This window comes from Thamnophis sirtalis, unplaced genomic scaffold, assembly GCF_051295495.1.
Source record: "Thamnophis sirtalis isolate CommonGarterSnake01/CBP01778 unplaced genomic scaffold, rThaSir2_p1.2 scaffold_9, whole genome shotgun sequence".
Taxonomy (NCBI): Eukaryota; Metazoa; Chordata; class Lepidosauria; order Squamata; family Natricidae; genus Thamnophis; species Thamnophis sirtalis.
The window spans coordinates 14,565,099-14,592,942 of record NW_028261389.1 but is presented as its reverse complement, the minus strand read 5'-3'; the positions used below and the strand labels follow the sequence as shown (position 1 = coordinate 14,592,942).

Sequence of the window (27,844 nt, the reverse complement as noted above, 5' to 3'; positions counted from 1 at the left end):
TCAACAATAGAACATTTACAAATTTAACCTCTTTCTAGTAAAGCAATATTGTGCAGGCACAGAAAACGGGGTGGAAAAAGCAAAATAGGGCAAGAGATAAGAGAAAAAAATATGCTAGCCAAATCTATTAAAAACAGGAGTGTTAAACTCAAGGCCTGGGGACTGGATCTGGCTCATGGGATGTTTAGATCTTGCCCACGAAGCTGCCCTGGAAATAGCGTAGGACTGGCCTGTGGTGCCTCTGCCAGCAAAAATGGAGCTCGGGAGAGCCGCACACGGCCCTTGTGAGCTCTGTTTTTGGCTGCGACAGTTTCTTGCAACACTCTGCCAGCAAAAACAGACGTTGGGAGGGCCACATGCAGCTCCCAAACTTCTTTTTCACTTGCAGAGAGTTTCAGGAGGTCATTGCAGCCGAAAATAGAGCTCGCGAGCCTGTTTTCGCTAGGAGAGTGTTTGGGTCTCTACAGCCCCCCCCAACATAAGTGACATCAAGCTGGCCATGCCCACCCTGGCCATGGCCCCATGCCCCCCCCCAGGGTGAAACACAACCCTGATGCAGCCCTCAATGAAATCGAGTTTGACACCCCTGATTTAGAGCATTCGCTATACTTTCCATTCCATTCTATCCTTATAAATCATTTTTTAAAATTTCTCTATGTCCATATTCATATATTCACGTATCGTTTTCTGTTCTTCACAGTTCTTGCCATTCTTTTTCACAAATCTCCTCAACACCGTCAACCTAAAACCTTGGTCAATTCTTAATTCTCAAGCTATTACATTTGTTCTGCAAATGGTTTCTTTTTCATTTCTTTGAACATCTTGACATCTTTCTTTGACATTAATTACTCATTCTGTCCATATTAATTGATTACTAATTGGTTTTTTTATTTTTTATTTTTTTATCATTCTCACTATCAAATATTTTTCCTATCATACCAATTCTCATTTCTATATAACAAGGTACGCAGAACCATATTCTCTTAAAAGTTTTCCCAAACACTTCCTTATCCTTTGTAAACAATCCGCCAAAGTAAATTCACCCATTGAATAATCAGCATTTATGCATAGCTTGCTTTTGCTTACTTCATTTTTGTTGGCATAAATGCAAAGATGATCTTCGATATATTTATTTTTAGATACATCTTTTCTGTCATATGATCAAATCATTCAGTTTCTCCAGCTACAATACAGCATACTCTGCTTGCAGAATTATGTTATTGCATGTTCTTAACCAACCCATAAGGCTACAAGCATTCTTTATACATTTATCCATAAGTGTACAAGCAACCATAAGTATACAAGGGTATCTTATTTATTTTCATGCATTTTTCTTCATGTTATACTACTTTTGTCACATTTTTTCCCATCAATTAAACAGTGCCATCTTTACAGATCCCAGAAGCATGTTTTCTCTATGCAACCCCCCCCCCTCCTTTGAGGTTTCCCCTGTAATTTGAAAGCCCTACCTTATTGGCATTTCAAAGAACCCTAAAGATATGGGCTCTTTTCACAGGCTTTTGGTGAGATAATGGACACAGCTTTTCTTCCTTTTCCTTATACCCAGCTGGGTTTATTTTGTCTGCCATCTTTGTTCCTTTGTAGTATTGGTACTTTTTTGAAATGTTTTTAACAATATGTAAACTGTCCAGTGTCACTAGGAATTTGAACAGTATATAAATGTAATATATTATTATGTTATTCAGAACCACCTTCCTATACAATTTTCATATCCATTTTCATTAATTATGCTGGGAGATCAGTCTGGTTTCTAATACAGGGATATCAAAATCTCAAATGTATCTCTGGCCCACATATAAAATGTACTGATTGATGGACCACGTTTATTCACATACAACAATGCAACAAATGTTAATATGGTACTTATAAATAATTAATTAATTCAATAAAATAATTAATTAAAATGACATTATTGACGGTTAATGAAAGTATATTGCCTAATGCACAATAGTAATATATTCTGCACTGTGATGTTTGAGACCTCTTTTCTAATGCTTTGCATGTAATATTCAGATTTTCTTTCTTTGCAATCCTTCTGTTTGCATTCTCATTTCAATTGCTTCTTTTCTTCCATTTCCATTTTTCCCTAGGTTCTTTTCTTGAAGTTGATACTGAGGATGGAAAAATGTTGTACAAAGTATAAAATCAATACAAATTATGATTCTTATGCTAATTATTGTAGTTGTATGTAATTGCCCAATCCTTTTTCACCAGCCAACAAGGAATTTAGAAATTTATTTAATCATTCTTTCTCTCATTAGGAACTTGAAGCAGCTCTTTACAATGATGATGTGGAATTCATCAGTGACCTGATTGCTAGTCTTCTTCAGGGCTGCTACCAGCGCAGTGATATTACGTGAGTAGTCTCATTCTATAGAGTTCTAAAATTAAAGAAATATCTCTCTTCTCTTCTCCCACCCCCCCAAAAATTATATGCTTCTGGAAAAAATAGATAAGCCTTTTGCAGACTTCATTTCTAAAGAAAAGTATAAAGAGAATTCTAGCATTTACCCCCTAGAGTGTGTTTACTTTACTTTACTGTCATTGGACATCGTACAACGAAATTAAATGCCATCTTTAGTGTACATTATAACTATAAAAATAAAAACACAAACACACATCCTTCAAATAATTGAAATTGAAAACCGGATATTGCATTAATATTGCATCAATATTGAGTATGTAGAACTACTGTTTTACTTTGATTCTGTCTGCTGCTTTTAGACAGGTCTGAAATATTTGGATGATTTCAACAAGCTTCTTTTAGCAATAGCAATATTAATAGCTCATATACTGCTTCATAGTGCTTTTACAGCCCTCTCTAAGCGATTTACACAGTCAGCATATTGCTCCCAACAATCTAGATCCTCATTTTACCCACCTCAAAAGGATGGAAGGCTGAGTCAACCTTGAGGTGGTGAGATTTGAACTGCAGCTAGAGGCAACTGAAGTAGCCTGCAGTACTGCACTCTAACCACTGCACCACGTCGGCTCATAGTTCTGGTTTTCTAGAATTAAACAACCTGGTTGTCTAGAATTAAACAACCTGGTTGTCTAGAATTTAACAACCAGACAAACAAGTAAATAGAAGGCTTCCCCCTGTTGCTGATCTTCCATTTGCAGTCTATGGAAAGGAGATGTTGTATAAGTTTGGCTGAGTCCTACAATGGAATCTGTTGCAACAAAAATGCCAGATGTAACAGTTATTGAAAAGAAGAAAGTCCCGTTCATTGATTTTGCCATCTCAGGTGATAGCTAGAATTGAGGAATAACAATTGGGAAAAAATATTGAAGTACTGGGACTTACAGATCGAAGTTGAATCCTTGTGGAAAAGAAATCATATCAATTGTGGTTGGAACCCTTGGAGAAATACTTAAACTGGAAATCCTGAATTTATTGGCCCTAATTTAAATGCACACAACACACACAACCTGCTAAGAACTATTTATAATCAGATGAATCCATTTTTTCCCTATCCATTTCATTTGTTGACCCTTCTATTCTTAGCTTTTGTATTAATTCAGGTATGAAAACTTACCCCTTGCTTTAACATTCTTTTGTCTCTGTTGAGATTAATTTAACAACATTGTACTGAACTTTGCTATATACTAAATGCCACTGTTTGCAGTTTTTTCTTTAATTATTCAACAATTCTATCAATTTTGGTCCATAATCATACTCATCAGATGAGTAAATTAATATTTCTAAAGATTTGAAAAGATGATTACTATGTGTATGATGAGTAGCACAAAGCCTACTCTAAGTCTCCTCAGATACCTGCTGTTGTTATATGGCTTTTCCCTGTTTAATGCTATGCAAATAGAAAAGCTTTATGCTTAATACTTAGGTCTAAGTCTGAAAGGAAATTGTTAATTCACTTCAAAGTAACAGGTATGTGTGATTTCTCTTGCTTGTACATTCTGTGCCATAGTAGTATAGCTCAATTAGAGACTTCTTAGCTGCTGTTTAACTGAGGATAAATAAGGAAGAGGGAAGATGAAAGAGATATTTTTCATCCTTTCAGTAAGTGCCAGAGTTCACTGAAAATCTAGGCAGTTTTCAAATATTTATGGGCTGATAGCTGACTTTTCTAAACTACTCTATCTGGATTTTTACTAGTTAAAGAATCAGCCTTATATGTGATACTGATTCCACTTTTTGTTTTGCTGACAATTGTGTTCCAGCATTAGTATCTGATGGGTGACAGAATAGTTTAGCTGAAGAGCATTGTAGAACAAAAAGGAGTAGTGAAAATGTTTATGAATCCAATATTCCGTTTGCCAAGATTACTTCTATCTAGGGAGTGAGCCATAAGTGAGTGAATAAGTGTATATATTGGAAATAGACAATATCTGTGACGAAATACAGGTAGTGCTCAATTTGATTTGATTTGATTTGATTTGTTTATTATTTATAGGCCGCCCTTTTCCCTGAGGGGACTCAGGGCGGCTTACAATTTATAGGGAGGGGAATACAAGACAAGACATGAGACAATACATAAGTAAAATAGAACACAACATTCATTCATCATTCGGGTGGGGACGGATTAGAATCTTTATCCCCAGGCCTGACGGGATAGCCAGATCTTGAGGGCTGTGCGGAAAGTCTGGACGGTGGTGAGGGTGCGAATCTCCACGGGGAGATCGTTCCAAAGGGTCGGAGCTACTACTGAAAAGGCTCTCCTCCGCGTAGTTGCCAGTCGACACTGACTGGCGGATGGAACTCGGAGGAGGCCTAATCTCTGTGATCTAACAGGTCGTAGGGAGGTAATTGGCAGGAGGCGGTCTCTCAAGTACTCAGATCCACTACCATGGAGGGCTTTATGGGTGGTAAGTAGCACCTTGAAGCGCACCCGGAGATCAACAGGTAGCCAGCGCAGCTCGCGGAGGATAGGTGTTATGTGGGCGAACCGTGGTGCGCCCACAATCACTCGCGCGGCCGCATTCTGGACTAGCTGAAGTCGCCGGATGCTCTTCAAGGGCAGCCCCATGTAGAGCATGTTGCAGTATTCCAGCCTAGAGGTCATTTACAATGCCAACTGAGCCCAAAAATTCTGTTGCTAAGCAAGGCAGTTGTTAAATGGGTTTTGCCCTATTTTACGATCTTTTTGCCACAGTTGTTAAGTGACTCAGTGCAGTTGTTAAGTGCATCAGGTGGTTAAGTGAATCTGGCTTCTCCCATTGATTTTGCTTGTTGGAAGGCAGCTGGGAAAGTTACAAATGTTAATCACATGACCCCGGGACAATGCAACTGTCATAAATGCATGCTGGTTGCCAAGAGGCTGAATTTTGATCATGTGACCATAGGGATGCTACAAAGGTCATGTAAAAAATAGTCATAAATCACTATTTTTAGTGTCATCATAGTTTAACAGTCATTAAATGAAGGGTTGTAAGTCAAGGACTAGCAATAGGAGTTAGACTTATATACCGCTTCATAGAGCTTTCAGCCCTCTCTAAGCGGTTTACAGAGTCAGCATATCGCCCCCACAGTCTGGGTCCTCATTTCACCCACCTCGGAAGGATGGAAGGCTGAGTCAACCTTGAGCCATGAGATTAGAACCACTGAACTGCAGATAACAGTCAGCTGAAGTGGCCTGCAGTACTGCACCCTAACCACTGCGCCACCTCGGCTCTTGCTAGCAAGGAATATCTGTATACTATATCTATAGGGAAAATGATTTTCTTATCGGAATCTATTATCTTGTTTAATTCATGGCTTCTCTAAAGGAAAATGTTTGATTATTACTGAGGCACAGAGTGGCATCTCAGAATCCTTTAAAAGTTAAAAATTAGTGTTTTTTATGAAGACACCCTAAAGAACATGTGAACACATGTTCTTCTTTAGTTGTACCTACAATGGCATGTTAGGGAAATCTCTCTAAATTCCTCTTTATGAATAATTTCTGTATGAAATTCCTTTTGACATCAAAAATCAAAATCCTTTTTACATCTGTGAAGCTCATAAACTGAGCTTCCTAAACTATCTAATGTTTAGACAGGTAGCTCTCAAGTTAACGGCAGTAATTGGAAGGGGAATTAATGTGGCTAAGCAATATAGATGTAAAGTACAATGTCACATGATCACATTTCATAGCAGTGGTAATCCTGTCATTCCCTGTTGCTGTTAACTGAATCCCACCAGTTATTAGGAATGGATCCAATTTCCATCCAGTCTCTACCTTCCATTTTTAGGGAAGAAGGTAGACAAAGTGGTTGTTCAGAGGGTCCTGGATGTAATGGATTATCTAGACCAGTGGTCCCCAAACCTTTGCACCTTAGTGGGTTGAGCTGCGTGTATATGTTTGTGTGCCAGTCTGACGCTTGCATGAGTTGAACTGTGCATGTGTGTGTGTGCGTGTGCCAGCCCACCGCTCACATGGTTGCAAATAGGTCACAGATGGTTAGTGGGCTGCAGTCCAAGGATTTGGTACCCCTGTTCTAGACCCCTTCCAGTCAGGTTCCAGGCCTGCTTATCGGACAGAAATTGTTGTCTTCATTCATATTAGCTTGTTTTATTTTTATTTTTCTCCCCCTCTGTAGACACCAGGTAAAATAACACTTTATATTTTTAGAGGTATTAGAACTGTTCTACAACAGTTTTCTTTTGAACTCTTCCACACACACACCCCAACCATAAGATAAGAAAATAATTCCATTGTTGCTCTTTGAGGTCAGACCTGTGACAGTAACTCAGATTAGGTTGACCTTAATCAGAAGCAAGCTGTTTTTTTGACAATGCTTGATGGATTGCTGTAGGGAAGAAAGTATTAACCATTCCTTAGATTTTTTCCCCTTTTCCTGATTCATTTGTTGCTTCTTCTTATCTACTAATGATATCTGACTTAGGTCACTTAAACTTCTTGTACTCTAATTCCTAAAAAATATTGCCAAGCCCATCAAAATAAAGCATTTTTTTATTCTTTAATTCTTTGAATTAAGATTTTTTTTCTATTCCAGTAGAAACTTCTGAAATGATTTTTATATGAAATGTGTTTAAATGTTTGTTTTTAATAAAAAATAAAAGTAACTCACAATTATCCAGCTGTTGTCTTTCTTAGTCCTTCCTACCTCAGTTGATTAAACTCGCTCTTATAAAATTAAAAGATTATTAAAAAGTTAACAAAAGGATGTGCTTTTTCTCAGGAATTATTAAAATGGAGTTGGGAATTCCATTTTTTTAAAACGCTATTGAGGATATTTGATTAATATAAACTCTCATTTCTTGCAATTGATTGTTGCAATATATTGTTATTTTTTTCCTTTGCATTTTTGTTTGTTCATGTGGTTTTATAATATAATTTAAATTTAATGAATTAATTGGATTTTAAAACACATTTAACTAAAATAAAAATATCCATTGATTGTTGCTCCAGGTACAACTAAGAACAACACATAAATAGTTTGCAATTTGATCAACTCATTGGGGGGGCAATAATGCTGTCCTAACATATGGAAGCAATGTTTTAATTAATTGGTTACATAAGGATTCCAAGTTAAAAATTGTTGTGTAATTAGATTACTTTTTACATCAATCACATCGATGACCCCTTAACTAATATAGTAGCTTTGGAAAGAGTGTATGTCATTTATCACTGAGGGTTTTGAAATTTGAGGAAATCACCTGGAGTGTCTTAATTGGTTTGCTGATGTCAGCAGTTTCAGAGGATGATAAATCACTGGATTTTATATGTGGAAAAATGTAATTGTTTATGGAAGCATGAGACTCATTTTTTGTGAAAATGAAGTTTAGTAATAGGACTGCAGTGCTGTCTGTAAAATATAGATTATTTTATTTAGATGAAAGTGTTAATTTTTCAATTCTATAGCATCTTCTCTCTTATTATCTAGTTTTATTCTAATGAAAAAAATAACAGTTGAGGAAAATAGCTGAAAATGTGAACTTATGAATTCCTCCTGCCAGAAGTACCACATACCAAATATACTTTGTAATTCTTTAGCGGCTTTTGTTTGATTGACCCTGTTGTATGAATTTAAAGTTAATCATGTTTGTCCAAACATTGTTTCTGTTATTTAGATGCCTTTGGAAATTCAAGTCAGTACTAGAGGATTTAAAAGAGGAGAAAGGCAAACATTTTGACTGGTCACTATTGAATAAACATTAGAATAATAATATAATAGTTTATAATAGGAGTGTGACCCAGATTAATTAATTTTATATGGTGATGTTTCTGAGAATTGCAGAAATGATGAAAAAGTCTATTTGATTTAAAACTATATTTGAAAAATTATGGAGATGTCCTGCTCAATAATTACACCTATGCTGTAATGTAGTAAAAACTAAACAGGTCATATTAATATCATAACTTAGTTCTAGGAGTCAAACTAAAGAAAATAACACATCTCTTTGTTTAAATCTGTCATCAGTCTGTTCAACAATTAAAAAGGGAAAAGGCAACGGCTTCCTCTCAGATCTTGGTTTTGATAGCTAAAGTGAGCATAGATGAGAGATATCTTAGAAGTTACTCATTTTATCCTAAAAAATAAAATTAGAGAGAGGTATAGATTTAATGTATAGAAAAGCACAGTAGGTATTCTAAATTGTGCTAAAATACTTTTTAAAATTTATTATGTTCCCCAAAAGGCATATGTTTACAGGAAGGAGATAGGGATGGGTGGGTGTGGGTGTGAGGTGTGGGTTTGTGTTTGTGCAATCATATATTACAGTAAGTCAAAGTTCAACTGTTTTTTTTAGGTAGATTACCATTCAGTAAGGAGAATATTTATTTAACAGATAAGTCAATCTGTAATTTTAGCGCTTAAGTATCTAAGATGTCTCTTTAACCCAGTGTTTACACTCTTACAATATTTTAGCACATTCTCTTATTATAAACAATTAGTTTAAAAACCTTTCAACCTCATTTGCAAGCTCTGTTCTCTTGTTATGGAACAATATTCAAACATGTTGACTAAGTATAATAATTTTATCTTATTTTCCTTGAATTGCCTTCATTTTTTGGCTTATTTATTTTGCATCCTAAAGCCAAAATTCCTGTAAAGATATAATATTTAGAGGAATCAAATGGAAAGTTTTTTCTGAATTATTTAGTTTAATTCTTAAGATAATCAGTTTTAAATATTATATAAATTGATTAAGTATTTTCACTATTTTTTTCTTTCTGGTTATTTTTTATATAATTTATTCCATGATAATATTTTATAGACTATGTAATTCAGTCATTTATCATTGATAACTTCAATTTATCAAATGGTTTATATGAGCTTTAGATCCTTCTACTTCCTTAAAGATACACAAATTTTATCAGGCTTTAGATAAAATATGCCTCAAAAAATTGTGAACATGCTGTTTAATTTTGCACAAGGAACTGGAATAACCTGGAAGTATTTTCCTTGCCTTTTCGTGCAATCATCTGAAATGATGGATAGGTTAAATTCTGTATAGTAATTGTATGGCCATTTGTTATCTTTATTAGAACCCAGACATTTCATGGCTATCTTGAAGATATAATCAATTATCGCTGGGAATTGGAAGAAGGAAAACCCAACCCCTTGCGAGAATGTACTTTTCAGGAACTTCCCTTACGTACGCGTGTGGAAATACTACATCGTCTTTGTGATTACCGGCTTGATGCTGATGATGTTTTTGACCTGCTTAAGGTAAGTTGGGTAATGACAGATGCTGGATGAAGAACATTTGAAAATGTAATATACATTTCCCACCATTAAGAGTCACATTGTATACAGTATAACAATGTTCCATGTTCCTTTGTGCTAATAACCTTATTTAAAATGTTAGAGATTATTTGGACAAAATAGAGAAGCTAATTGTAAAAAGTTTCTGGTGATTTAAATTTTAAGTTATGCTTTAAAATATTATAAGGGAGCGGTGGCTCACTGGCTAAGACCCTTACTATAAGGGATGCGGTGGCTCAGTGGCTAAGATGCTTACCGATTGAAAGGTCAGAGGTTCGAATCCCTAGTGCTGCGTAATGGAGTGTGCTCCCGTTACTTGTCCCGGCTCCTGCCAACCTAGCAGTTCGAAAATACAAGTAGAAAAATAGGGACCATCTTTGGTGGGAAGGTAACAGCATTCTATGTGCCTTCAGCATTTAGTCATGATAGCCACATGACTACAGATATATCTTTGGACAGCGCTGGATCTTCGGCTTTGAAATTGGGATGAGCACTGCCCCCTAGAGTCAGAAATAACTAGCACATTCATGCGAGGGGAACCTTTACCTTTACCTTAAAATACTACAGTAATAGTTTTTAGTTTAGTACAGTACAGTACTTTCTGGTCTGTATTTAGCCAGCTCAGTGGTTTGTGTTGGGGTCCCAAGTATTGTTTAGTCAAAGGATTTATGTATCTCAATAACACTCATGGATCCTGATAACATTCTTTGGGGTTATCAGATAAGATCCATTGCAACAGTTTTGCATCCCCCATTGTATATAAATAGTGATGAAGGTACCTGACATTGGGAATCTTTCTTTCTGTCTTCTCATAGCCTCTAATTATATTTTTTCTTGTGTGTATTGGGTCATTCTTTCAAACTGAACTCCCAGGGTCAGGGAGGTGAAACAAATTTATAATCTGGTTTGAATTGAGGAGATTGAACTGTTATTGTCCTTGATAGCTTGTTACCCATTGAGATATGCCAATGACCTGAAGAACTCTCTTTAGTATAACGCAGTCATTGTTGCTAATGTTTATAAAGCTTGAAGTGAACCTTTTAAAAAGATCTAAATGGTTTTTAGAGTTGTAATGGGAAGAACAGTCAAGGTAACTTTGTTCTTTGACTGTGCAATTAATTAATAACATTTGCATAAAGAGACATAGCTTTTGAAGATACTTAATAACTTTCTTTGGAAAAAATGTTTTCGTGAGTTAATACCAATTCTAATGCCCTAATATTATTGAGGCTAGTTCCAGAGGGGCATATGTATTGAGATATATGTGCTTATAAACTCACCTTTGCCTCAGAATGTAATTTTGGAAGATCATGAATGAGGGCTTTATTCATATGCTCTCTCAAACTTGAGCTTAAAACATCTTTTTTCTAATTTGCTGTAATATTGCAATAGCCAAACTGTTATTTGAATCCTATATTGGGAGATCAGATGAAATGACAAGGCACATGGCTTGATTAAAGTAGGAAGTATATAGTACCAAACCCTGTGCATGAAAATAGTGAGGGTGATGGGAATGAAGAAGCAAATATGTGAACATAGCATTTGTTTGCTACCCAAATGCTAATTTAGAGGATTATAGCCCTTGAGCTGGCTGAGGAATTCTGGGAGTTCACAAGTCTTAAAGTTGCCAAGGTTGGAGACCCTGATCTAGAGTAGTATGAACTACACGGGGATGTTTATGGATTAATGGAGGGGTAGGGAGCTATAATGCTTGTCCTGTATATTTCTACATTCTATAGATGCCAGTGATTTTATTAGCTAGATATTACATCCACAGGTGATAGTTCAGCAACAATTAAAATTTTGCCTCTAAAAATAATCTACATGAAAAACTGAATTGAACATTTTCAATGTCCTTGTACATTTTCAGTGGGAATCCAGTTTTGAGAATAGTATCTGAAAAGAAGTAACCACTTCTGCCTGACTGTTTCCTTAGGCATAATACCTCAGTGGAAATAATCCCTAAAACAGACTTCTGCTGGCAGCCATTATATCGGGAGAGACCCTTTCAAAGCTCTTGGAGGGATAAGTTAAGCAGGTGTGGCTTCTCTTGTTACTGCCAAACTGTGGTAGGAAAAGATGCACCTGCTTGCAGTGTGAAGCCTGGTATTGCTTTTGTGGAACTTTAGAATTCTGCCACTTGAAGAGAGAGCACCCACCTGCTGCTTTACTATTAAAGGTATAAGAAGCCACTTTTTGTTAGGTATTAGCCAGTTTAAATTAGTTTCTTTCTCATGAATAGTTTAGAGCACATAAATCTCATTGTCAGTTGAACAGTTGATCATTTTGGGGGGCAAGCAGAGATCTGAATCTTTATAACTCCTCCTCCAAAGGCCAGTGGTGAGGAGTAACGTGAATACAAGAAACTTCTAAGCTCTTAACATTTATGCGTATGTGTTTTCAAACACAGGGCTTGGATGCAGACAGCCTCCGAGTGGAACCCTTGGGTGAGGATAGCAATGGTGCCCTCTACTGGTATTTTTATGGCACACGAATGTACAAAGAGGAACCCGTGAAACCAAATGGAGACCTAATTACTGACAGGTACAGATTTGTTCTTGCCTGCAGGGAAACAAGGGGATCGGAATACCACTGGAAAAATATTTCAAAAGAAACTATTTTTTCAAAGGCAGCAACATACAAATATTTCTGAAATTCCTGATCGTTAGAGTAGTACATTTTTCAAAATTCTTCACCATTTCGTCTTGTTTGTTTTCCCAACAACTTACGAATTAGTTCCATTTCAGTTCCAGGTTGGGAACTAAAGCTTGAAAAGTTATCATCCCAAGGCTGCTCACACTTGAATGAGTGAAGAATGAAGAAAACCCATGGTAGAACTTTCCTAATTTAAGCTCCACTGTAGCCACTAAAGTACTCTGGTTCTTTTAGGGTAGGGGTGTCAAACTGGGGGCCTGCGGGCTGGATGAGTCAAATGCAGACCACACCCACCCCAGCTCCACGAATGGGGGAAACGTTGTGAAATGTCATATGACGGCAACGAATTGACGTCCATGTTTTAGAGTAACTAATTTCAAACACCGTCTATTGTAGCACAAAAGAAAGTTGCTATTTGAGTGGGAGAGCACCTGTACTTCTTTCCAAGGAAGCAATTTTTTAAAAGTAACATAATGTCAGCTTGTGCTCAAATTAACTTTTCACCAAATCTGGCTATATACTTTCTCCTCTTTAGAGTTATTGTGTCTTAGCTTGGCTCACAGTTGCTACTTCATTGTCAATGATCACTTCTTGCTTTACAAGGCCATTATTATGTATTTAGCTACTTTGTGTATCATTTCAATATATTCCAGGGAATGCGGGATACACAAAAATATTCCAGACATTTCTGGAAAGGTAGTAAAAAAACGGGGGCGACCTCCGAAACGAAAAAAAATTGTGGAGAACATCTTAAGGTAAATGAATATTATAATTGGAATATTGCACATCTCAGTAATAAAAACAATGCTTGCTTCATCAAAGTACATGTATACTTATACAAAGCAGAACAAAATAAACTATACTTTTCAGCTCTTAAATATTAAACATTTGTGGCAAAGGTGGGGGGTAGGTGCAGAAAGTTAGTGGTAGGATAATAAAGGAATGAAATAAAGTATGACATTTTTGTAATGTAAGTAAGAGTAATGTATTCCCTTTCTTCCTCCTTAGTCCCTCCTTCCTCTCTTAGGCAACTATGGCAAGTAAGAATACTTTCCCATCGCATACATTCCATAGGGATCTGCCATAGGGCCTCAGATTCTCCTATGTTGCCTCCTTGCGACAAGGGGCTATTCCTGGGAGGGATGAATAAATAATACTCGGAGTATATTTCAAGAATATATAATCCCAGCAGGGTCATCCAAAGCTGATGACACTGTTCCTATAGTCAAATATGCAAGTGACCTACAAGCTCTAGTAAAGAAAGTCAAGGAGTATAATGAAAAAGTGGATCTAAAATATAAAGAAAAGCAAATTTGATAAAAGGTTCAGCAATCAGCCTTAGAATTGACAATAAAGATACTGGAGTGGTAGATTACTTTTTTCTTGTACGATCATCTATTCACAGCAAAGGAATCAGCACTCAAGAAAATAGGCCACAGACTACTATCTGGTAGATTAGTCATAAATGTCTTTAAAAAGGTATTCAGATTCAAGGATATGTTTATACCTAGAAAAATCAGAATTGTGTATGCAGTGGTTTTCCCTGTGACATTCCATGGAAGTGAATGTTGAAGTTGAAATTACAAAATAGAAAGTGTACTGATGCTTTTGCATTTTGGTGTGGAGAAAGCTACTGAAAATACAGTGATTAGCCAGGAAACAAATACATGGATTATTGAACAAATCAATCCAAATTTCTCACTCTGGGCAGAAAATCACTAGGTTCAAATTATCATAACTGGGACACATTATGCAGAAACATAGTCTCTGGAAAAATCTACAATAAGGAAAGGGAAAAGGAAAAAGGTGACCAGCAGCAATGTGGATAGATTCATAATCAATCAATCTTTTGTAAGAGTTGACCAGCTGAATTTCGGAGTAGCTTGGACCCTTTCTCAATTTCAGTTAGCCCAGAAAGCAGTGGCAAGGATGTTAATGGAACTTTGCCATAGCATTACATTACTCTTGTCCTACTATGCTTGCCTCAGGTTTTGTTTCTGAGCTTGAATTTATTTGAAACAAAAGCACCTCTACATTTTCAAAATTTGTTCTAATCCATTATAACTACTGTTTTTTGAAGATTATGAAAGATGATGACTATTGAGTTCTATAGGATTAGAATCTAATTGTTTTATCTTCTACAGTTAAAATTTAATTACAAGCTGCTGTGGGCTTTTAGTATCAGTATAATTTGTTCCAGTCCCGGGTGTAGTCCTTTGTTGAAGATTGCTCTTCAATATTTTTTGCAATTTTTTTTCTTTCTGTTTTCAGAGAGAAAGAAGAAGCCAGTGCAGTTCATGAATCACAGTCCAGAAAGTGTGAGTAGAATGTGTGGATTACAGTTGAGTTCTAATGAATAAAAATGCAGTTTGGAAGAGAGGCCTTCTTTGTTTTCTTCATTTCCTTCTGTACAGTTAGAAAATAAGTTGAAAAGTGTTTCTTGGATGTTTAGTAATAAAGTTCTTGCCACTTTTTAAAAAAAAGGAAATTGACAGTGAAAAGATGCAGGCTGTTTGCTTGCTCTGCTACTAAAAATATTCATTTGTTTAATTTTACAATACAGGTAGTCCTTGACTTATAAGCACAATTGAGCCCATAATTTATGTTGCTAAATGAGACATTTGTTAAGTAAGTTTTGCCCCATTTTATGACCTTTCTTGCGACAGTTATTAACTGAATCACTGTAGTTGTTAAGTTAATCTGGACACTTCAAAGGTCATAAATATTAGTCAGTTGCCGAGTGTCTTAAATTTTGATTACATGACCATGGGGATGCTGCAGTGGTCATAAGTGTGAATAATCACTTTTTTTCCAGTGATGTTGTAACTTTGAGCGATCGCTAAACGAACTGTTGTAATTCGAGGACTACCTGTACTGACTTTCTTTCAAGAGGCAAAATATATTTGAGCATGTTATTTTTGCCTTTTATGTTATTGAGAAAGAAGAATCCTTGTCCCTTTTAGCTGAATTCATCTTTGCTATTGGAGCTTCTGACTCTTGGAGGCAATAATCTGCCTCCCTTAACAGCTCATCAGCTGAGTTCCCCAGATTGTTTTCGTTATGTCCATGTAAAAGTTACATATGATTAGTCCTATCAAAATTAATTCATGTATGTTCACCCTTGTATGGAACCATCAAATCAGAATTCTGAATTCAGTTCCATTTGTCATGAGAAATTCTATGGATGTTGCCAGTCTCAATTGTGATTGGTGAAGACCACCTGTATGCAAAAGTATAAAATGTATTTGCAAAATGCAACATTGAGAAATTTGAATTATAATTACATGAATAATATGATTAATTGTATAGTCAGATTAATAGAAAATTATCCCATTATGAAAGTTTCTCAAGGATTGGGCCATGGAACATGGTGGTTAATATGCCAGACAGAAGAGGAGTGGAGGCAGGTTACAGAAAGCTTCAGAGAGAGAACATCTTTAAGAGAAAGGCAGCTTTATAAACTCCTGAGTGAAGATTTCCTACCAGAGATTTGCAATATGATTACACAAAAGGTAAGCAATAATTTTTGAAATATGTGTTTGTGAAGCAGCTGGGAACCAGATTAGACAACCAATATAAAGTTGTGCTAAATTATTCAAGTGATATTAATTTTTCCAATTTGCAATGTGTGGTATTTTTCGCAGAAATAGTTAAATGAAGGAAAATGTCCAGTGTATACATAATATTGGAGTGGTAGCACGGTTAATAAAATGTATCTATAAACTTTTACTCTGCTATAATTAAATGACATTCAGCTTACGTACTATATAAGAAAGAAAAAATAACATATGGACAGATTATCATTTAATCTGTCCATAATTATGGACAGATTAAAATCAATTTCAGTCATAACAGTAATAGTCTAAAATACTCTATCAAAAACCATACAGTACAATAATAAAGGTAAGAATAATGAATCAGGAATAAGGAAAAATAAATAAATATAAATCTAAGGAAAAAAGCTTTTGAAATAATTCAAATTTTAACGTTTCCTTAAAACCTAGCTGGGAATCAGCTAGCTTGATATCATTGTTGGGAAGATATTCCAAAGCATCAGTACTGCCAAAAGAAAGCATGTCTTTAACTTCAGCCCCAAAACATTGAAATGTGCGACTATTAAGTAGCGTTTCCCTAGATGTTCTAATAGCTCAGGCTGATATTGGAGAAGGTCATCCTGTAGGGATTTTGGCACAAACTCTAAAGGGCTTTAGAGGTCAGAACCATCACCTTGTACAGATAGTACTCAATTTATGACTACAGTTGGGACCATAATTTTGGTTGTGAAGCAGTGTGGTCATTAAGTGAGTCATCATGTGATTGGACCTGATTTTACCACCCTTTTAAGGCAATCTTTCAGTCATTAAGTAAATCACATGATCTTTAAGCAAATTTGGCTTTCTCCAGTTGACTTTACGTTTTAAAAGCCGGCTGGGAAGGTAATAGATTGCAATTGTGACCACAGGATTCTGCAACCACTCATAAATGTGAGCCAGTTATCAAGCATTGAAATTGCAATTGCATGCCTACAGGGAATGGTGCGACAGTCATAATTTTGTTGACAAGTCTTAAAAGTCACTTTTTTCAGTGTTCTTGTAACTCCAAACTTTTGTTAAATGACTGTCAACTACTACCTATCAAAAAAGATTAATAGCTAGTACAGGGTTCACAAAATCTGCTATATGCACTTAGTAGAGAAAAAGATAGAGGATGGAGTGTTTTGAAGAGAAACAGAAAGTATAAGTAATTAATAAATAACATTTGGTTCATGGAGTATTTATATACCAGCTCTTTGAATTTCAGAACCATCAACATATACGCAAGTAATATGTCTTTAGACTTTTCTCCATAGCCTTAAAGTTGAAAGTCTCTAAAAGTGCATATGTTAAATGATATAAAGATACTTTAAGGATTAAACATTATATGACATACTGTAAATAATACTGTGCATTCTTAATGGATAATTGCATTATCCACACACACACCGCCCTCCAGACTCATTTTCTTAATATCAATTATTGGACAAAGGGAGCATGCTTTTTTGTTGTCATCAGATAAATATCTGCAAAATGTACATTTCTTGTTTTGAAACATTCTTTCTTAGAGAAGTAATAAATACAGTAGACAGGCAGCATGTGGCTAGACTGCAGGATATCTTGGTGTACATTAGTTGTGGAAGATATTTGCCAATCCTAGCAGCATTTTTAAACCAGTGGAATTTTGGACTTTGCTCTTCATCTGTTTTCAGAAATCTTAGACCTGTCATTTCTGATAGACAAGGATTAAATTTTGAAGTTATTTCTATACAATAGAGTTCTGCAATAAACCATATCAAGGACTTTGCTGATCTGGTCCTAACTTTACTGTCTTTTAGGAGAAGCGTCTGCAGCAGACAGAATTTATTCCCAGGTGGACATCTGATAATCAAAACATCAAGCCAATATATTCAGAGGTAAGAAATCTCTTAAGAATGGGAATGCCCAGTACAACAGGTTTTATTTGTGAATGCTTTGTATAGACCACTCCAAAAGACAAAGCAGTAAATGTAAAGAAAAATAAATAGAATGGAATAATATATAGCATTCTTTTTTTAAAAAAAATAAGAGCAATTCAAGCAGAACAACAACAGCAGACAAAAGAAATTAAAAGCATATAACTACAATCCCATAGCATTACTCATAGTATTATTTAAAAGGCCAGAGAAAATGATAAAAAAACTGCATTTAAAATTTGTTACTACCAGGATCTTTGTAGAATATTTTCTATAAATACCATGAAAGGCCCACTGAAAAGACCTTTCAGGATTCCATCTCATTTGGCAAGGAAATCATACATAAGAATGCTTCAGGTATGAATGGATGCATAAAGGAAAAGTATATTAAGACTCAAAATCTAAAGAGCTCTACCATTCAAAACCAGCAATTTGCTGGTCACCTACTACAGTTAATAATACCTGTACCCAGGTCACACGTTTGTTACTACATTCTGAATATAGTACTTGATGTTTTTGCCCCATTTTCAAAGTCCCTGTTGTCTGTAACTCATTTTCAAATCATGGATCACTGAAATCTGCTAATCTTTCTTGAGATAATATTGGAACTGTTTTACTAATTCCAATTGCCTTTAGTGACAGACAAGATCAGTGTGATATTGGTTTAGGACCATGATGGTGAACCCATGGCATGTGTGCCAGAGATGGCATGCAGAGCCCTCTCTGTGGGCACATGCACCTTTGCCAGCTGTCTTCTCCATAGTGGGGGGAGGAGTATCCAGACTGGGTTGACTTCATCTACTCAATGATTGGACTGAGCCTGATGAGACCTTTAAACCATGCCCCTATTGCCAGGCAGACCCCAGCTTCGACTCAGCCCATCAATCAGGTGGGTCATCTAGTTTCTCCAGAGAAATTTTCAATACAATTGTAATTTAATTGTAATCTCAGATCTGTCTAAGTGTGAGTATCTCCCCATTTCACACCACTATCCCTATTGGGGTGGTGTCTGCCTGCCTTTACCCCATGAGGGGGTGGCATTGAGAACCGTCAGGGGGCTGTCAGCCTTAACATGCCATCCTGAGGGAAACTTTTATTCCCTGATTATCGGAAAGAGCCCTCATTGTCTCCAGCCGCAAATCTAAAGCTTTCGGAGCTAATGTGTATTCAGCCGAAGAAAAACTGAAGAACAAACGGAGCGGCTGGGAGGCTTAAAAAGGCAAGCAGAGGCGTGCGGCAGCCCTTAGAGGCTCAAGCCGCGGAGGCGCTTCAGTTCCAGCGAAAGGGGAGTTGCGCGGCACCCATTAGAGGCTGAAACCGCATCTTTGACAGGCCAGATTGACAGTCAATTTTGGCGCAATTTGAACAGAGCTGCAGCTGCAAGCCAAAATGGCGGCCCCAATTGACAGTGCAGACACTGCGAGGGATCAGGTCCTTGCAGATGTGACCACTGGCCCTGAGGGAGGTCAGAGAGACCTCGTGCCCACATTGAATCCTGCTACTCAAGAACCACCAAAGGCAGGGGGGCACAAGGCCAGCAGAAAGACCAAAAACCTCTCCAAGTCACCTCAGGGCACAAAAGCCTCCAAGCCCAGTTCAAAGTTCGAGAAAAGAAAGCATAAGACTCTGGACCGCACATATAAAAAAGCCTTTCTGGCTTCCGGAGCACACATGTGTGCCAGCCAACTGGTCTTCACAGGCACCAGAGCACCAGAAAACAGCCTGAAAACTTCCCGAAAAACTGCCAAAAAAACAATGGCCTGGAAAATGGCCTGAAAAAGGCCAAACAGCAGGCACGTGCATCGGCCAGCTGGTCTTTGGGTTTGCGCCCATGCACACACATGCACGCCAGAGGTGGGTTGCAAATCCCATCACTACTGGTTCACCTGTGCTCGTGCACACAACGCTTCTGTGCATGCACAGAAGTGGGTGGGTGGACCCTCCCGCCACTGCCACTACTGGTTCACTTGAACCAGGAGCAGTCTACCTCTGATGCACGTGCATTCCGGTTTGGGGGCTCGGTGCCGAAAAGATTCGACATCACGGGGTAAGGATCTTTGGCTGCATGGGCAAAAATGGCTTTGAGGTTCTTTAGAACTCATTTTGGCATATTAATACCTAACCTTCCTCACAGTTTTATTTTAAGGATAAAATTCACCCTATAAAGCTCACCATCACTACTTTGGACACCAATAAAATATGAATAAAATAACTAAATAGATGCATGACTTTCTTCAGATGACCCCAGTTGTGTTTAGTAGAATGGAGAAGCAGAGACGCCGAGAAGAAGAAGAGGAACGTCAGATCCTTTTGGCAGTTCAGAAAAAGGAACAGGAACAAATGCTGAAGGAGGAGAGGAAACGAGAAATGGAGGAAAAAGTCAAGGCTGTGGAAGGCATGTGGATTAGCTTACTGAAATAAAATGTGCATATTTTTTTTAAAGGAGAGCTTAAAAATATCTGTCATGGGTAGGGGAAAATAGACTTTCAACCACATGCTGAAATTGTAAGGTGTGAAGGTGAAAGACTTCAAATAGACTCTCAACTTCTTTACTTTCTTATGTTACTGGCCTCATTATCCTATTTTATTACTCACTGCTGTATTCAAGAGGTTTTTATGGGATCCTTTTCAGAATAGCAGTGGTAAGATCAAATATGATTAGTCCCCCCCCCCCAGACAAGAATTTTAACTTTAAAAAAAAAAACCATTAATATAAATCATCCTATATTTATTTTCTACTAGCTGAAAACCCAGCAAACCCCTATTTATTTATAGGGGGAAACGTAATTTCAAATGTTGGATTTTCCCCCTTACCAGAGGGAGCCTCCTTGTGGAATACTATTATGGCAACTCCACTGCGCTGTACAGTAGAAGTCATTTTAGGGCATAATAGGCAGCAGATGGCATAACAGGCTGTATCTTAGCAGAACATACACCCCTAGTGGTGTTAGGGGTGTCTTACCCCCTCAGTATTTTTTTTCCAGAGGGTAGGTCATCTCTGTACCAACTTTGGTTGAAATTGCTCGAGGCATTCCAGAGTTATGCTGGAACACACACACACATTTATTTATATATATATATATCTTTACTCCATATTGAGACGTTTAAAATATCCTACCTAGCATATATAGTATTTGTACACTATTTTTCTATAGAAAGAAAAGAAAGTAAGTTACTGTTAATCCTAAATTTGCCTTCCCACAGTTGAGCAGCCCACTTGGATTTTTGTGCAAGAAAGCATTTTAGGAATGTAATGACTTTCTTCTCCATGAGCAGAACGAGCCAAGAGAAGGAAACTTCGAGAAGAGAGGGCGTGGCTGCTGGCCCAGGGAAAGGAGCTTCCCCTTGAGCTTTCCCATTTAGATCCCAGTTCACCAGCTAGGGAGGAGAAAACTAAGGACTTGTAAGTATATTAAATACAAATACAAATATATAATCTCCATCTATAAAGCAATTATCACTTCTTATGTTAGAGACAGGAAAGAATGTCTTAAGCTTATGAGTAACTAAAGATACATTAAACAACTGTAAGTTCCATGATATTTTTACACACCCGGTTTACTTATTTGTATTTTACAAATCATACTTTTATTTGATTATGGGTTTTTCATTTTTCATGGTTTATAGTCTTACCCAAATATTTAAGTCAAAGAAGAACAGACAGGAAGGAGAGTTATAGAAAATGAATGGAATTGTTTGCATTGAAAAGGCAATTGTAATTTGCTGGAGTTGAATATTTAATGCTTAATTTTTTTAATCAAATTCCAGAGTTGACAGAAAGATAAGGTTCTTTGTATTTATTTTTGCATTTCATCTTCACAGCTTTGAATTGGATGATGAATTCACTGCCATGTACAAAGGTCAGCTCCACATCCAGGTTTAAGCTTCTGAAAATCTGTTTATTCATAAAATATGGGCTCCCTGTTTGTATGAATAATACAATATTCCATTTTACTTCTTGACAGTGTTAGATGTTGTAAAGGCTCACAAGGATTCCTGGCCATTCCTAGAGCCAGTGGATGAATCATATGCTCCAAATTACTACCAGATCGTTAAGGTAAACAATACATTTTCTTATAAATAGATAGCATAGAATCTGCCATAATAATAATCATCTGATAAAATATGAGGATGTATATTTCCCTATTGTGATATTTTCAGGCTCCTATGGATATTTCCAGTATAGAGAAAAAGCTAAATGGAGGCCAATACTACACCAAGGAGGAATTTGTGGATGATATGAAAACTATGTTCAGAAATTGCCTTAAATACAATGGTGAAAATAGTGGTAAGAATATAGAAATACAAATTATCTCACTTAGATGCTTGTAAGATGGAAAACCCCATATGTTGTCATAGATAGGAGAGGAGAAAGCTTATAATTATTCATTCACAATAAATATATGAAAAAATAAAATATGCATGTTGTACATATAATATAAAAATAGACTACTTCCAAAAGTTGTTTTTCCCCTCTTTAGTTAATATCTATGATGTGGATAGAGTGACAGAAAGTAAAGTAGACCATTACAAAAGGGATTGGGAACTGTGATGGTAATAAATATTTATACCCTGGCTATTTATTCTTAATTGCCTTTCGCCAAGCATTGGTCTTTATATTTCTTCCCAACAAATAGAGAATAATCTAGATTCTGAATGTAGTATCTAATTAGAAAAGAAATGTCAACACCAAGGAACTTGTACCGATGTGACTGTTTATTTGCTTTTTTAAATACAGATTATACTAAAATGGCTTATAACTTAGAGAGATGCTTTCATCGGGCAATGATGAAGCACTTTCCTGGAGAAGATGGCGACACAGATGATGAATTTTGGATCAGAGAGGATGTGAAGCGTGAGAAAAGATGCCGTCGTACCATACGTTCCAGTACAGGAAATGTTTGGACTCGATCCAGAGATTCCGAAGGATCTGGCAGAAAACAACCACATGTACAAAATGGAGGAAAACATCCGCCTCATAAAGCAAAACATCATGTTCCCATTTCTTCTTCGTCATCCGTCTCTTCCTCAGCAGAAGATTCAAGTAGCCAGTCAGTTCAATTGTCTGGAAAGATGGCATCTTCTAATGGGCGAGGCTTTCTGCATTCACATCACTATGGTGGAATGCCCAGTTGTGTATCCCATTCTGGGCACATAGTAAGTATCATCCTAACAGGAGAAGAAGATACCCCTTTGCATAAATGAAGTAAAGGAAGTAATATTTGGCACCTAATCTTAATTTCAGTTTTTCCATTTGCTTGTTATATTGTCCTTTTTTACCACAGTCTTCCAGTATTTTCATTGCTTATTTCAGGGCTGTCAGTTTGCGGGCTAGATGTGTCACGTTCTGGCCACATCCACACCCGGATTAGCGAAGGGTAAAAAGTTGTGATACATCACATGACGATGCCATGGCAATACAAGTTTAACACCTCTAAAGAAATTTCATGGATTTCTTTATACCCATTTTCAAAGAAATATATTTTAGTCCTGTAGCAATGGACTATGTTTCTTCAAATAATTCAATAAACGAGCAAAAATACCTTCTATGTATTTCACTCTTGGTTACAGTCTAGATCCGGGATGGCGAACCTATGGCACGCGTGCCACAGGTGGCACATGGAGCCATTTGTCAGGGCACGTGAGGAGTTGCCCTGTCAGCTGGCCAGTGCACATGCGCGGGCTGGCCAACTGAGTTTAGCCTTTTTTAAAGCCATGTTTTACCCTCCCCAGGCTCCAGAGGCTTTATAGGAGCCTGGGGAGGGCAAAAAGAGCCTCCCCTACACCCCCTGGAGGCCCTCCAGAGGCTTCAGGAGCGCAAAAAACTGGCCCTATGGGCAAACAGGAAGTTCGGGAATGGACTTCCGGTTTGCTCAGAGGGTTGTTTTTTGCCCTTCAGAGGCTTCAGAGAAACCTCCTGAAAGTTCCTGAAGCCTCCGGAGGGCCTCGGGGGGGGGGGGGGGGAGGAGGCACTTTTTGCCAGTTCACAGACAAATGCGCGCTCGACAAAAGCATGCCGAGAAAACCACAAGGTTGAAATCGCGCTGATGAATGCGCACAGAAGCGCGCTGACAAATGCGTGCCATCAAAAAACAACGAAAACAACGTAATAACCCTAAACCTAACCCTAACCCTTACCTTAACTTAAATCACGCTTTTGTGGGTGCGGTTTTGTCGGCGCGTCGTTGTGGGTGCGTTTATGGTGTCAGGGTTTTCTCGCCGCCGTTTTGTCACCGCACTATTGTCGTGTGCGCATTTGTCGGGTCATGCTTTTTGCCCACCCCAGGCTCCTATAAAGCCTCTGGAGCCTAGGGAGGGCGAAAAAAGCATGGAAAATGGGAGGGGAAGCGCCTCTCATGCGCGCACGCACACTGGGGGTTGCACATTGCATTATGGGTGCGGCACACCCATGCACAACCACCACCACCCGCGCTCCCCCCCTATAGCACACGAGCCTAAAAAGGTTCACCATTGCTGGTCTAGAACAATTCAAATAAGGTGGTGAATTATTCCTCCTCAGCATGTGCATTGTAACAGAGATATTTTTTTAAAGAAAAGAGCACATACAATTGGATCCCCGTCACCCCATGTTCTATCTAAAAATGAGGCAAAACTTTATTGCTTTGGATGAATGGAAGAAGAGTTCATAGGTACAGCAGCTGAAGCATCCGAATGTAATTAGTTTAAGATGGAATGCATCTATGTTCCCCTATCTGTTTCATTTTTTGCTGCTTCTGTTTTATCTCCTGTGAAGGAGATGCCTATCAAGTCTCATGGACAATTTTATTTTCCTGTCCAGAGACCACCTATTCCAGGAACGTTTGATTCTCTGCGTGGATCTGATCCAGCAAAACCATATGGATCACCACGAGTACCAGAACCACATCCTGGTGATCCAAGTCAGCAGCACCAGCACTTTGCCATGCAGGTAAGAAACATGTGAGCCAAGCTTCTGCCTGAACATGTAAGTCTTTGATAACTAATTATCTATTTTATGTTTACAAGTGAAAAATGAATACTTCACTAATTATGGTTTTATAATAATTGTGTATTTCTTTATTTCTACAAGATTTTGGGGTGAGTGTATGAAAGCAAGTCAGACAAGAAACATTAAGGACATCCAAAGTTTGGGTTTCTCTTAGTATAAGATTTCAATACATTAGCTTCTGCTTGATTTGTTAATAAAGATAGAATTTTGAGATTAGACAGAATCTTTTATCGATTGTTCATATTATATTTGCTTTTTAAATTATTGAATATTGACTTGATCTTAATACTGGTTTTAAAATCAATACAATAATGTATGCAATACTGATCTAATTTTATTCAATTTTATACTGCTTGTAGATCTCTTTCTTTTTTCTAAAGTTGTATGTTTTTAATGTACCACAATAAATGAACAAAGGGCAGGAGGAAAAAGGATGTAAAGATACCCCTATACCAAAAAGAGGTATAGGATGGATGGAAGATGTTTTTCCAGTATGAGGAGTTTATTTTTTTAAGGGCATCTTCTGAGGGACTTACACAGAAATGGGCAGATTTAATGGTAAACCACCTCATTCATTCTCAGACTCCTACACACAGTGGTTTTTGTTTTTTTTTAATGGTTTTATTTGTATTTGTAGGCCGCCCTTTTCCCTGAGGGGACTCAGGGCGGCTCACAGAAAACCAAGGGAGGGGGGAATACGACATTGAGATTACAACACAAAATAAAATAGCAAACAACATGCATACTACATTCGGGCGGGGTAACAGTCCTTATCCCCAGGCCTGACGGGCGAGCCAGTTCTTCAAGGCTATGCGGAAGGCCTAGATTCCCCCAAGTTACCGTAGATTTGGAAGTCCTAGGGCTGATATTTCTAAACCTATACAGGTTGGATGGGTAGAAATGACGAGTCCATCCTGAACACTAATTGTGATGCTGCATAATTGTCCATCTGCATCTGCTCTGCAATTAGAAATAGAAAAATATTATTGCTGTGAGAAGTGGATGGTATTAGAGTTTCTGAGATGGATGAAAGGGCTCTGCAAGCTGTATTCGAGCCATTGATTGGGGTTTCCTTATCCTCTCATATCCTGGAAACTTTGCGTATCTTTAAAGGTTTAAAATACTTTTTTCTAAAACCTTCTGGGAGAATCCTGGTTTTAATAATTGAAGTTAAAATGCAAACATTGATTTTACTGATGGACATGCTAACTGGATTACAGGTATAAATTGAAGATCGTATGAGTAATGGTTGCATCTAAGTTAATTTGATTTCAAACCAAATAAAATTTAATACTGATGCTTAATCAGGCTTGAAATATATTAATGGTGAATGCATGATACTAAAATTTCAGTTTTCCTGATTCCAGGAAAAGCTGGGCAGCTGAAGGTTTCTATACTATTTTCAGAGACAGAGCTACAGTGTCATTCTTTTTGGTAACAACTGTTGCTTGAGTATGTATGGGTACATTTTCTACTCTAAAACTCAGTTTTAGAGGCAGTATATAAGTATCCCTTGCATAATACTGAGTATAACAGATGTCCAATCTACCCTGTATTTTTTTTTTTGAGAGAGAGATCTATGTTTTAAATTCATTGTGTAATTAGTGTCTGTGGTAAGAATGATATTTCTTTCCAGCCTCCAGTTGGTCTGAATGATCATAGAGGACCTCGGCTTCCAGCTCCAGAGAAGCAAGGATGTGTTGCAGCACTGCATGTTTCCACAGTAGGACCACATTCTACGTCTTTGCAACTTGGTCGAATGAGTGGCCCACCCTCAGATGCCAATATGTATTCTCCTGGGCAATTCCAGGCTGGATTTATTTCTTCAAGACACAATGGACCTCCTATGAGACAAGGAGAGATTTCAGAGCTTCCCCCTGGCCATATATACAGATCCTATAAATATCCTGCTGTATGGAATGGAAATCATGATGCAGCAAACCAGATAGCCCTGGGAATAGACAAGAAATCTCCTGTGGGCCCTTGCTCTCCTATATTGCCCCATGCTTTGAGCCACATAATGGATCCTCGGACCGTGAGACAACCTTTGCCCCCAAATCAATGGCCTGAGCAGTCTAATTTCCTACCTCATGGAGTTCCACCCTCAGGATATATCCGTCATCCAGGAAAAGCCTCCAGTCAAAGAATACAACAGCAGCTTCCTGCCTCATTATTTGGCTCTATCTCTCAGATTCAGAGAGGACCCCAGGGTGGGGATTCCATGATGGACAGTCCAGAGATGATTGCCATGCAGCAGCTGTCCTCCCGGGTATGCCCACCCGGAGTGCCTTATCACCCACATCAGCCTCCTTCCTCACATTTATCTGGACCATTCCCACAATTAACTCACACAGCAACTGCTAATATTCAGCTTCCAAACCCAGTATTAAGGAATGGGAATTCTGAAGATGGCAGCCAGACAATTAATTCAGAGAACAATCAAGGTATTTATATATTCTTGCTTCATTGTGGCTAAATAGTGACTACTGCATGCTGTTTTGGGCATACTTGCTCTCATATATAATGTGGTGGACCTATTTAGAAACTGCTATGTCCTTTGGATTTTCTTTGGGATTTGTCAGCTTTGATGCTTTGCCATGCATACATACTGATTGAATATTAATATGTTACTAATTCCCCCATTGGAATGAAGCAAATTGAGCTGAGCAGCATAGTCCATGGAAACTATAATTCTAACGCACTTGGGGAGCTATAATTTGGGTAAGACTTGTATAAAACATTTCCTTTTTATCTGCTGTTCTATAATTGTGAAGGAAATTTGGGAGATTTATTATATATTTTACAGTATTCTTTATATTCTTGTTCTACATACAACTTTAACAACTGATAGTATGTGACAGTATGATACTCAGCAGCATGCAAATGTGGTATTAACTGAAGAATTGGAATTATGTTTTTGGTTCTAATATCCACGAAGGGAGATTCACATTAAATTTCCCTGCCCCTCTTTATTGTGGTATAGCATTGCATGTATGCATACACATACGTATACGTAC

The 27,844-nt window shown here is 37.6% G+C and overlaps 1 protein-coding gene across 1 annotated transcript in view; it reads left to right on the top strand.

The window, feature by feature from the left end:
- The window catches only part of CECR2 (CECR2 histone acetyl-lysine reader), an 81,196-nt gene that overhangs the window by 45,451 nt on the left and 7,901 nt on the right, over positions 1-27,844 (top strand). The window contains exons 2-16 of the mRNA XM_087722890.1: positions 2,283-2,377; positions 9,477-9,660; positions 12,107-12,240; positions 13,005-13,106; positions 14,623-14,669; positions 15,694-15,863; positions 17,723-17,800; positions 20,078-20,234; positions 21,116-21,242; positions 21,662-21,699; positions 21,805-21,896; positions 22,001-22,127; positions 22,578-22,996; positions 24,639-24,767; positions 26,464-27,271. Of these exons, the coding sequence (XP_087579016.1) occupies positions 2,283-2,377; positions 9,477-9,660; positions 12,107-12,240; positions 13,005-13,106; positions 14,623-14,669; positions 15,694-15,863; positions 17,723-17,800; positions 20,078-20,234; positions 21,116-21,242; positions 21,662-21,699; positions 21,805-21,896; positions 22,001-22,127; positions 22,578-22,996; positions 24,639-24,767; positions 26,464-27,271 (2,707 nt within the window). The remainder of the gene's footprint in view (positions 1-2,282; positions 2,378-9,476; positions 9,661-12,106; positions 12,241-13,004; positions 13,107-14,622; positions 14,670-15,693; positions 15,864-17,722; positions 17,801-20,077; positions 20,235-21,115; positions 21,243-21,661; positions 21,700-21,804; positions 21,897-22,000; positions 22,128-22,577; positions 22,997-24,638; positions 24,768-26,463; positions 27,272-27,844) is intronic.